Consider the following 11,570-nt stretch of genomic DNA (forward strand, 5'->3'; position numbering starts at 1 on the left):
AGGTTGAAGTGCAGTGGCGTGATCATGGCTCACTGCAACCTTGACCTCCTGGGCTCAAGCGATCCTCCTATGTTAGCCTCCGAAGTAGGTGGGATCACACCTAGCTGGGATTACCAGCACACCTGGCTAATTAAAATTCTTTTTCATAGAGATGGGGTCATGTTGTATAGCTCAGCCTAGTCTGGACCTCCTGGGCTCAAGCAGTCCTCCCACATCAGCCTCCCAACGTGTTGGGATTATAAGCATAAGCCACTGCACTCAGCCAAAAAGTGTTTTTTTTCTTTTTAAAAAATATATTTAAAAATTTTTACATTAAAAAATATTTAGACAGGATCTTGGGCTGTTGCCTAGGCTGGTCTTGAATTCCTGGTCTCAAGTGATCCTCCTGCCTCAGCTTCCCAAAGTGCTGGATTACAGGTGTGAGCCACTATGCCCAGCTGAAAAAAAAAATTTTATTTTATTTTTGAGACAGAGTCTCGCTCTGTCTTCCAGGCTGGAGTGCAGTGGCACAGTCTTGGGTCACTGCAACCTCCCCCTCCCAGGTTCCAGTGATTCTTCTGTCTCAGCCTCCCTGAGTAGCTGGGATTACAGGTGCACGCCACTATGCCCAGCTAATTTTTGTACTTTTAGTAGAGTCGGAGTTTTGCCATGTTGGCCAGGTTGGTTTCAAATTTCTGACCTCAGGTGATCCACCTGCCTCGGCCTCCCAAAATGCTGGAATTACAGGTTTAAGCCACCGCTCCTGGCAAAGACATACTTAATGCTTATCCTGCTGACGTTCTGAATGTGGGATGGTGCTGCTTTGCTGGTGTGGGTGCAGATGCGACATTCCTTTGGTGATCAGTGAGCCTCAGCAGAGTACATACGTGACAAGGGACACGGTCTGCAGAGAGATTGAGAAACTCAGGGTAAACAGCCCTGTGCATGTCAACAACAGCCCTGTGCTACTGACCCTGAGTGACCCACTGCACGTAGGCCCCGGTTCTCAGCCTCGGGCTTTGGGGAACTTTGGCCTCTGGCTCTCTCTCATCTTTCCCGGGCAGTCCATGCGACAGGCACCCGTTAACAGATGCCCTCTGTGGACAAGGCCATGGTCTTACCTTTGCGGGGCTTGAATTCTAGTGGGAAGATGGACCCCAACAGAGAAAATGCCCCCCACCCGGCCCCACTGCCCTACCATGGACTCCTCCCACAAATGTGGATCGTTCCGATGGGCACTCAGTGGCTATAGGAGCAGTGCCTTCCTGAGTGTCTCATCCGCTGCCCTGAACCAAGGGCCTTGTGCGTTTTCTGTGTCCTGCAGCTGGGCTCAGTGGCCTGTTCCCCCGTGGACTGCCCTATCACCTGTACCTACCCTTTCCACCCTGACGGGGAGTGCTGCCCCATGTGCCGAGGTGAGTGGGACCTGCTGCCCCACGTGCGAGGCTCCTGGCCAGGCCTGGGCTCTCATGAGCCCCTGTCTCCTCTGCCTCCACAGACTGCAACTACGAGGGGAGGAAGGTGGCGAACGGCCAGGTGTTCACCTTGGATGATGAGCCCTGTACCCGGTGCACGTGCCAGGTGAGCTGCGCCTGGGAACCCAGGAGCAGACCGGCCAGAGGGCGGCCTGCCTTTCATCCCTTTGCAGAACATGGAGCCCCTTTGCCAGCATAAGTCCATTCTCCTTCCCTTCTTCACCTTTAATTGGCTGCCAGAATACCTTTGGTTTTGACCATCTCTTCTCTCTGTGGAAGTCCAGAGGGAGAAGCGGTTTTCCTAAGGGGGTCCGGCCACGGTTGGCTTTACCTGTTCTCCAGGCGAGGGTTCAGGCACCGCAGCCTCTGTTCTGGGATCTTTCCGTGGGTCCTGCTGCTGGTGCCAGAGGCCCTTGAGGGCACTGCCCAGGGCAGGCAAGATGCTCTGGGCTTCCTCATGGGGGTCCTTCTGCTTCCCCAGTTGGGAGAGGTGAGCTGCGAGAAGATTCCCTGCCAGCGGGCCTGTGCCGACCCTGCTCTGCTCCCTGGGGAATGCTGTTCTTCCTGCCCAGGTAAGTGGACCTCTGGGTCCTGGAGTTTCCCACCATCTTCTTCCATTTTGCTCTTCTTCCCAGATACATGGAACTTGTAAAGGGCTGGATGTGAGGAAGCCAGGCTCTGAGAGGGAACATGGCTTGCTCAAGGTTGCATGGTTGTGCCGTGGCCTGCTGACCCTCGTCCCGTGCTCACGATGCCACATGCCATGATGTCTGTTTCTTTGCACTACCTTTTTCGTCTTTATCTCCTTTCTTTCTTTTTTTTAGATGGAGTTTTAGGCCGGAGTGCAGTGGCGTGAGCTCGGCTAAGTGCAACCTCTGCCTCCCTGGTTCAAGCAATTCTCCTGCCTCAGCCTCCTGAGTAGCTGGGACTACAGGCGCATGCCACCATGCCCAGCTAATTTTTGTATTTTTAGTAGAGACGGGGTTTTACCATGTTGGCCAGGCTGGCCTCAAACTCCTGACCTCATGATCTGCCCGCCTCAGCCTCCCAAAGTGCTGGGATTTCAGGCAAGAGCCACCGCGCCAGGCTTTTATCTTTATCTCCTTTCTTCATCTCTTCCTCTGCTTTCTTCTTTATTTTGAATTACAACATGGGAACTATGTCCGTTTTGCAGAAGAGTAAATCGCTAATATGCACTGAGCACCTACTGTGTGTCGGGACACCTCGTGTGTCTACATCCCAGCAGTATCCTGTCATCCCCCTGTGCCAGGCGAGGAAACTGAGGCACAGAGAGGTCAAATGATGTGCCCGAGATCACACAGCTGATTGGCGGTAGAGCCGGGACTTCAGCCTAGCGTCGATGCTTTTAGATAGGACGCTGGATTGATTCCCAAGAATTGGCGACACTGCACTCCAGCCTGGGCCACAGAGAGACACTGTCTCTAAACAAAACAAAACAAAATACAACACAACACATATTCCTCCTGTCTAACTGAGATTTTGTACCCTTTGACAGTCATCTCCCCATTCCCCTCACCCTCGCCGGCCTCTGTAGCCATGATGCCACTCTCTGCTTCTTTGGGTTCAGCCTTTTTAGATTCCACATCAAACTGAGATCATGTAGTTTTCTTTGTGTGTCTGGCTTATTTCGCTTAGCATAATGTCCTCCAATTTCATCCATGTTGCAAATGACAGAATTTTCTATTTTTTTTTTTTGAGGAGTCTCACTCTCTCACTCTGGGTTCAAGTGATTCTCATGCCTCAGCCTCCCAAGTAGTTGGGACTACAGGCACGTGCCACCACGCCCAGCTAGTTTTTTTTTTTTGTTTTTAGTAGAGACGGGATTTTACCATGTTGGCCAGGCTGGTCTTGAACTCCTGACCTTAGATGATCTGCCCACCTCGGCCTCTCAAAGTGCTGGGATTACAGGTGTGAGCCACCGTGCCCGGCCTAAAATGTGTTTTTGATTTACAAGTTTAATGGGACGTGACCCCATCTAAGTCGAGGGGCATCTATGTTTGCTTTCCCCTTATTACTGAGTCTTTATGATGTGCCAAGCCCTAGCCTGAGAATCAAAAAAAAAATTCTTCAAAGAAACTATTTTTTAGAACAGTTTGGGGCTCATGGCAAAACTGAGTGGAAAGTACAGAGAGTTCCTATATACCTCAGACTCCACACATCAGTGTCACCCACCGTTAGCATCCCACACCAGCGTGACATGTTTGTTACAGTCAGTGATCCTACACTGATATTGACATGTCATTGACATCCAAAGTCTATATAGTTCGCACTGAGGTTTAGGCTGAGACTCTCCGTGCACCCTTTCATTCACACTCAGTCCTGACTGCTGTGCCCATTTTACAGATGAGGAAACAGAGGCCCAGGGGAGTTGCATGTCTTACGTGAGGTCACACAGCTAACTGCCTCCCTCCGTTCATTGCTCCTTCAGTCTTCTCTTCCTAGAGGCAGGAGCTGGCTGGTCCTCACCAGGTGTGCTGGGGCCCTTCTGAGGACAGAGCTTGGGTGTCCCCAGAGTACTTTGTCCCAGAGTGCCTCAGCCACATGAGAGAACCGCCATACATCTTGTTTCACTCTCCTCTCTCTAGATTCCCCGTCTCCTCTGGAAGAAAAGCAGGGGCTCTCCCCTCACAGGAAGGTGGCATTCGGCAAAGCTGCTCGGAGCGTGCCTGGAGACGCTGAGGCCCCTGCCAGCTGTAGCTCCTGTCCCGGGCCGCTGACAGCATCTCCCTCCAGGCCGGCGCTCCATCTCCTCCCGCTCCTTTTAAGAACCAACTTGTCAAAAACACAGACTTTACCTAGAAGCCCGGCAGGAGCTTATGCTCCACACTCACCCCCATTGGGGCTGTCAGGCATGTTCCCAGGGGACCCTGGGGCCTCCCCTCGATTCTCACCAGGGCCTTTGACCCCTCCAGGAGCCCCTACTCTACCTCTAGCCTCCCCAGGGGCTACTCAGCTACCTGCAGTGACTCCAGAGCGCTCCTTTTCAGTCTCTGGGGCCCGGACAGCCTCTGGGCGGCCTCCTCCACTTGCCACCCTCCTAATGGAAGCTTCAGCACTTTCCATGATGGATCCTGGCCCCTCGAAGACCCGCATCACCCTCCTCAGGCCTCGCACACTTTCTCCCACCGCCTCTAGACTCTCTGCAGCCCTTGCAGCCACCACCCGCCCCGGCCCCCTGCACCCCCCGGTGGGGGCCTCTCAGGGGGAAGAGTCCACCATGTAGGCAGGTCACTGTGTCTGGGAGACTCTGGAGAGCGGACACTGCCCATGGCCCAGGGAGGGTGCAATGTGGCTCCAAGGGTGAACCTGGTGGGGATGCCTGGGCTCCCTCCTGCAGGGGCCCTGGTGAGGATGGAAGACCCCCAAGGCTGGATGTGACCTTGTTCCCAAGGAGTGTTTGGAATGTACTGTGAGAATGGAGGAAGTGTCAGCATCCTCCCTGGACTGCGTGGCTGGCTCATCTTTTAAGGGTCGGGGCTGCCAAGTTCTGGAGGAAGAGTTGCATCCGGCTGGGAGTCCACTCACTGGGGCTGTGCCGCCAGGTGTTTGCCTCCCTGAGGTTTCCTAATTAAAGGTTGTCTGTTCCCCAGGCTGCGCTGCCCATTCACCGCCTACCTGTGGGAAGGTGGGAAACGGGACCCAAGCCCACAGGCGCCTTTACCCCGCTGCTGGGGAGAAAAGCTGGCACCAAATTGGGACTGGGTTGTGGAAGGGTCTCCCGTAAGCACTTGGTTGCCTTTTACATGGGAGACTTCTTTTTGTTTTTTTCCTCAAGATCATGATTTTATTTTATTTTTTTTACTTTTAAGTTCGGGGGTACAGGTGCAGGTTTGTTATATAAACTCATGTCACAGGGGTTTGTTGTACAGATTATTTCATCACCCAGGGATTAAGCTTAGTACCCATTAGTTATTTTTCCTGAGTCTCTCTCTCCACCCTTCCATATACCTCAGTGTGTGCTGTTCACCTCTGTGTGCCCGTGTGTTCTCATCATTTAGCTCCCACTTATAAATGCGGTATTTGGTTTTCTCTTCCCCGGTTACTCTGCTAAGGATAATGGCCTCCAGCTCTATTCATATCCCTGCAAAGGACATGGTCTCATTCTTTTTTATGGCTGTGTAGTATGTACACCATGGAATACCATGCGGACACTGGGGGCTTCTATAGTGAAAAGGGAAAAGATGATGGAGAGGACTTGCTGCTGGGAAGGAACCTCTGAGATGAAATGGCAGGCCAGCCGTTTCTTTTTTGAGATGGAGTTTCGCTCTTGTTGCCCACGCTGGAGTGCAATGACGAGGTCTCGGCTTACCGCAGCCTTGACGGGTTCAAACAGTTCTCCTGCCTCAGCCTTCCGAGTAGCTGGGATTACAGGTGCCCACCACCATGCCAGGCTAATTTTTTGTATTTTTAGTAGAGACAGGGGTTCACCATGTTGGCCAGGCTGGTCTCAAACTCCTGATATCAGGTGATCCACCTGCCTCGGCCTCCCAATGTCCCGGGATTACAGGCATGAGCCATCGCACCCGCCTCTGCTCCCTATTTGAAAAATGGGGATAATAAGAGGCCTACCTTTTGGAGTTGTGACAATGACGTGTGATAATGCCTCTGTAAGTCTCAGTGGTTTGTGCTTGTGGCCCCGTGGCCCCTAAGCTTGCTACAGCCCACCCAGCTTCGTGATGCTATGTGGGATCTGATTTCGGGATGAAAGTGTAGAGCGCTCATTGCCCCCCACGCTGCAACTTTTCAAACAAGTCCATGTCAAATGGTACTGGCTAGAAATCAGTAGCAATTTCCTCATCACTATTCCTTTACTCAATAAGTTAGCATGCAATTTAAGTTTGATTTCCGCCACCTGTGTCTGCAAATAGGCCTCAGGTCAATGAAGTTCATTTTGAATGTTAAAAAAAAGGAGGCTGGGCGTGGTGGTTCACGCCTGTAATCCCAGCACATTGGGAGGCCAAGGCAGGAGGATCATGAGGTCAGGAGTTCAAGACCAGCCTGACTAATATGGTGAAACCCCCATCTCTACTAAAAATACAAAAATTAGCTGGGCATGGTGGCACGTGCCTATAGTTCCAGCTACTCGGGAGGTTGAGGCAGGAGAATTGCTTGAACACAGAAGGTGGAGGCTGCAGTGAGCCGGGATCGCACCCTGCACTCCAGCCTGGCTGATAGAGTGAGACTCTGTCTCAAAAAAAAAAAAAAAAAAAGAGCTGGGCACAGTGGCGCACCCCTGTAATCACAGCACTTTGGAGATCTGAGGCAGGTGGATTGCTTTGAGCTCAGCAGTTTGAGACCAGCCTAGGCAACATGGCGAAAGCCCATCCCTACAAAAAATACAAAAATTAGCCAGGCATGGTGGCAGATGCCTACTGTCCCAGCTACTAGGGAGGCTGAGGCTGGAGAATGGCTTGAACCCAGGAAGCAGAGGTTGCAGTGAGCTGAGATCGAACCACTGCACTACAGCCTGGGTGACCAAACAAGACCCTGTCTCAAAAAAAAAGAAAAGAAAAAAGGTGGGAGGGGGCAGGGGGACAGTTGTAAACATTTTGCCCAAGTTTTTTCAAGTATAAAAACATGCTTAACTGGACTATTTCCCACCCAGTATTACAGCTGAGAAGCAGAGGCTCGGAGAAGTTAGGAGAGTGTTCTCAGGCTGCACAGACTATGATGGCAGGATGTGAGGAGAGCCTCATTCTTCCGACTCCCAGTCCAGGTGTTTTTCCTTTGCTTCGCATCTCACTTGATGTGGTTCTCCTGCCAGAGTTTGGAGAGACAGCTGATGGCCCACAGTTTAGGACGGGGCCCTGTGAATACTGCTGTAGTCTGGGTTCTCGCTAAAGCAGACCCATAGATGGTATTCGGGTGGGAGTCAAGGAAAGAGCAATCAAGGGCCTGATGAGCCAGTTACAGCTATGGGCAACTGGCACTTTGTCCTTCTAGGGACCCTCTGGGAGACTGTGGAGGCCATGCCTTGCCTCAGGATTGTCCCCCCAGGGTGTGAAGATGCTCTGGTAGTTGTTCCCCAACTTTCTGTTTGTTTATTTATTTATTTATTTGAGATGGAGACTTGCTCTGTCACCAGGCTGGAGTGTAGTGGGACGATCTCAGCTCACTGCAACCTCTGCCTCCCGGGTTCAAGCAATTCTCCTGCCTCAGCCTCCTGAGTAGCTGGGATTACAGGCGTGTGCCACCACGCCCAGCTAATTTTTGTATTTTTTGTAGAGACAGGGTTTCACTCTGTTGGTTAGGCTGGTCTGGAACTCTTGACCTTGTGATCCTCCTGCCTCAGCCTCCCAATGCGCTGAGATTACAGGCATGAGCCACCGCGCCCAGTGTCTCCCAACTTTCACGTGTCGAGACTTGTCCTGGGCTCTTGGCTCTCTAGCACACCCAGCTGGCCTTGTCCAAGGGCTGAGCCTGCCTTTCTACTTGTCCCCAGGCATCAGAAGTCTCTTGGGGCAGAGGTGCAGGAACCATCGGTGGAGGGCTGGACCAGGGCTCTCACTGGCCCATGTAAGAACGTGTTCTGCTCATGATAAACCACTGTGCACCAGGAGGCTGGAGTTCACCTGAAGCCCCCAGCGGGGTGTGCAGTGCCTTTAATGGGATGAGCTGCTCTGAACTCTCTGGAGCCTGGGCTCCCACAAGCAAGGGGGTGTTTGTTCCTGGATGGAGACACCCTGCATTTTCCCTGAGCTAGGATTCCACTTTTAGGCTTCTAAGAAACAGAACAGAATGGGAGTGAGTGTGTTGGAAGCCCATTCTATGGCCTGAGTTTCCCTTGCACCTGGGGGCTTCCCAAAGGGCAGAATGGTCAGACCTGTTTCAAGAGACCTGATTTTGAAGGTTATTAGATGCATGGCCAGAAGGCAGGTCACAGTAGGTTTCTAAGTAGGACACACTTTCAGAGGTTCAACATTGCTGTATTTTACTTACTTTGAATGTGTACTATCTTCATGTCGCCAAAAATAAAAATATGGGCTGGGCGCGGTGGCTCATGCCTGTAATCCCAACACTTTGGGAGGCCAAAGCGGGGAGGATTGCTTGAGGCCAGTTTGAGGCCAGCCTGGGTAACATAGTGAGACCCTGTCTCTGCAAAACATAAAAATTAAAAAATTAGTTGGGGCCGGGCACGGTGGCTCACACATGTAATCCCAGCACTTTGGAATGCCGAGGCGGGCAGATCACCTGAGGTCAGAAGTTTAAGACCAGCTTAGCCAACAAGATGAAACCCCTCTCTACTAAAAACACAAAAATTAGCAGGGTGAGCTGGCACACACCTGTAATCCTAGCACTTTGGGAGGCTGAGGCAGGAGAATTGCCTGAACCTGGGAGGCAGAGGTTGCAGTGAGCTGAGATTGCATGATTGTACTCCAGCCTGTGCAACAGAGTGAGACTTTATCTCAAAAAAAACATTTAGTTGGGCTGATGATGTGCACCTGTAGTCCTGGCTACCTGGGAGGCTGAGATGGGAGGATCCCTTGAACCCGGGAGTTCAAGGCTGCAGTGAGCTGTGATTGTGCCACTGCACTCCCTCCTGGGTGACGGAGTGAGACCCTACCTCTCCCCGCCACACACGTAAAACTGTACTCAGTGAGGAATTCTACCCCACTCCCCTATTCTCCTCTTCATGGTTGCTGGTTCTTGAGTGTCTTTCCTGAATTCCTTTATTCATATGCAAGAAATCTTTTTATTTTCCTTCTTTACAGTCTATAGATGGCATAGTCTAGGCCCTGTCCTGCAACAGTTTTGTTTTTTAACTTACCCTCTTTTTAACATCTTTCTGAGGCCGGGCACAGTGGCTCACGCCTGTAATCCCAGAACTTTGGGAGGCCGAGGCAGGTGGATCACGAAGTGAGGAGTTCGAGACCAGCCTGACCAACATGGTGAAACCCTGTCTCTACTAAAAATAAAAAATTAGCCGGTGTGGTGGCAGGCATCTGTAATCCCAGCTACTCAAGAGGCTGAGGCAGGAGAATCGCTTGAACCTAGGAGGTAGAGGTTGCAGTGAGCTGAGATTGCGCCATTGCACTCCAGCCTGGTGACAGAACAAGACTCCATTTAAAAAAAAAAAAGAAAAGAAAAATCTTTCCACTTTAGCACCGTTGTGGATGGACTTTTGGGTCATTTCAAATCTTGCTTTTTCACATGATGCTACAAAGAATCATGTCCTTACGTCGTTTTGCACATGTACAAGTGTATCTTTAAGGTAAATTCCCAGAAGGGAAGTTACTGAGCCAAAAGGCATATGCATTTTTTTTTTTTCAGACAGAATTTCACTCTTGTTGCCCAGGCTGGAGTGCCATGGCATGATCTTGGCTCACTGCAACCTCCGCCTCCCAGGTTCAAGTGATTCTGCTGCCTCTGCCTCCCGAGTAGCTGGGATTACAGACATGCGCCACCATACCAGGCTAATTTGTATTTTTAGTAGAGACAGGGTTTTACTCTGTTGGCCAGGCTGGTCTCAAACTTCTGACTTCAGGTGATCCTCCTGCCTCGGCCTCCCAAAGTGCTGGGATTACAGGCATGAGCCACTGTGCCCGGCCAGTGTATGCATTTGTAATTTTGATAGATGCAGCCGCACATCACGCTCCTTAGGGGTGGTGCCCATTTACACTTCCACCAGCAAAGTATGAGAGTGATCATTTGGGACAGGTGAAGATGAATGAAGCAGGAAACCTGTGAGATTAAAATAACACTCCTGGACGAGTGTGGGTGAAAAGAATGGAAGGAACTGTGTGTACACCCGCAAGGCCCTTAGAGAAACGTGTATGAATCAGAGGCCTGAGACTGCAGAAAAGGATTGTGAATTTATCTTCTGTTGTGAAGCCAAGTGGAGAAGATCCAAACAAATATGTTGGTCAAATGATCTGTCTGATGAGGAACCTCTTTAGATTCTGGCTGGGTTCAGGAATCCCAGGGTGGGAAGGGAAGTAGTGCCGGGAGAGAGAGGCTGAGCTGCAGCTGCTGCTGGGGTTGAGATGGGGGAGGAAGGAAGGAAGGAAGGATGGGGCCAGGTGAGGAGAGCAGATAGGATCCAGGAAGACCTGCCCGTCTCCCCAGAGCCTAGCACACTGCCCAGCTTCAAAGTAGGTACATGGGAAGTATCAGAAAAACAAATCCAGCAGAGGAGCCAGGACAGGGTGAAATTCCTTCCTAGAAACTTGAGAAATCCACCTGCTTATCCCAGACAAAATATGACGAGGAGAGAATGCTGGTGGGGGTGGGAGCTGACGCGCCTGTTGCTGCACACGTGGCCTCATCAAACCAGATCCGCGCTCTCATCCTCTCAGCCTATGTCAGTTGTTTTCTTTTAAAAAGTCATCTCTAATCACTCATTTAGCAAATATTTACTGAGCACCTACTACGTGCCAAGCCCTGCTCTTGCTCAGGCTTCAACCGTAAACAAAATGATCACCGTCCCTGCCTTTGTGAATCCTAAACACTTAAATGCATGGTTACAGGTAGTGCCAAGTGCCATGAGGGAAAAGGGGCCCAGGCTCTATGAGAGAGTGGTCAGGGCGGGCTGATCACTTTTACCGGGAAGTTACTTTATTTATTTATTTATTTTGAGATGGAGTTTTGCTCTCATTGCCCAGGCTGGAATGCAATGCCACGATCTCGGCTCACTGCAATCTCTGCCTCCCGGGTTCAAGTGATTCTCCTGCCTCAGCCTCCCAAGTAGCTGAGATTACAGGTGCCCACCACCACGCCCAGCTAATTTTTTGTATTTTTTTTTTTTTTTTAGTAGATTCAGGGTTTCACCATGTTGGCCAGGCCGGTCTTGAACTCTTGACCTCAGGTAATCTGCCCACCTCAGCCTCCCAAAGTGTTGGGATTACAGGCGTGAGCCACTGCACCCAGCTGGGAAGTGACATTTAAGCCAAGTCTGCAGATGCCAGGTGTTAGCAAGTCAAGAAAGAGGGAAAAGCAACCCAGGCAAAGGGAATAAATAGCACGTGCAAAGTCTGGAGGTGGGAAAGCGCTTGGGCTCCTGTGGCCGTGGGAGGCCAGTGTTGGGGGAGCTCAGGGTAACGGGATCAGAGTGAAGCAGGGAAGGTTCGGAGGGAAAGGAGCACACAGGACCTGGAA

At 51.2% G+C, this 11,570-nt stretch overlaps 1 protein-coding gene across 2 annotated transcripts in view; it reads left to right on the forward strand.

The window, feature by feature from the left end:
- The window catches only part of VWCE (von Willebrand factor C and EGF domains), a 35,744-nt gene extending 30,413 nt beyond the window's left edge, over positions 1 to 5,331 (forward strand). For both annotated transcript variants that reach the window (XM_012454361.3, XM_012454364.3), the window contains 4 exons: positions 1,304 to 1,394; positions 1,478 to 1,560; positions 1,936 to 2,026; positions 4,061 to 5,331. In XM_012454361.3, coding sequence (XP_012309784.2) covers positions 1,304 to 1,394; positions 1,478 to 1,560; positions 1,936 to 2,026; positions 4,061 to 4,698 — 903 coding nt within the window. In that variant the 3' untranslated portion in view covers positions 4,699 to 5,331. The remainder of the gene's footprint in view (positions 1 to 1,303; positions 1,395 to 1,477; positions 1,561 to 1,935; positions 2,027 to 4,060) is intronic.
- The last annotated feature ends 6,239 nt before the right edge of the window (positions 5,332 to 11,570 follow it).

Source organism: Aotus nancymaae, unplaced genomic scaffold, assembly GCF_030222135.1.
Source record: "Aotus nancymaae isolate 86718 unplaced genomic scaffold, 86718_ANA_hifiasm-v0.15.2.pri h1tg000059l, whole genome shotgun sequence".
NCBI lineage: Eukaryota > Metazoa > Chordata > Mammalia > Primates > Aotidae > Aotus > Aotus nancymaae.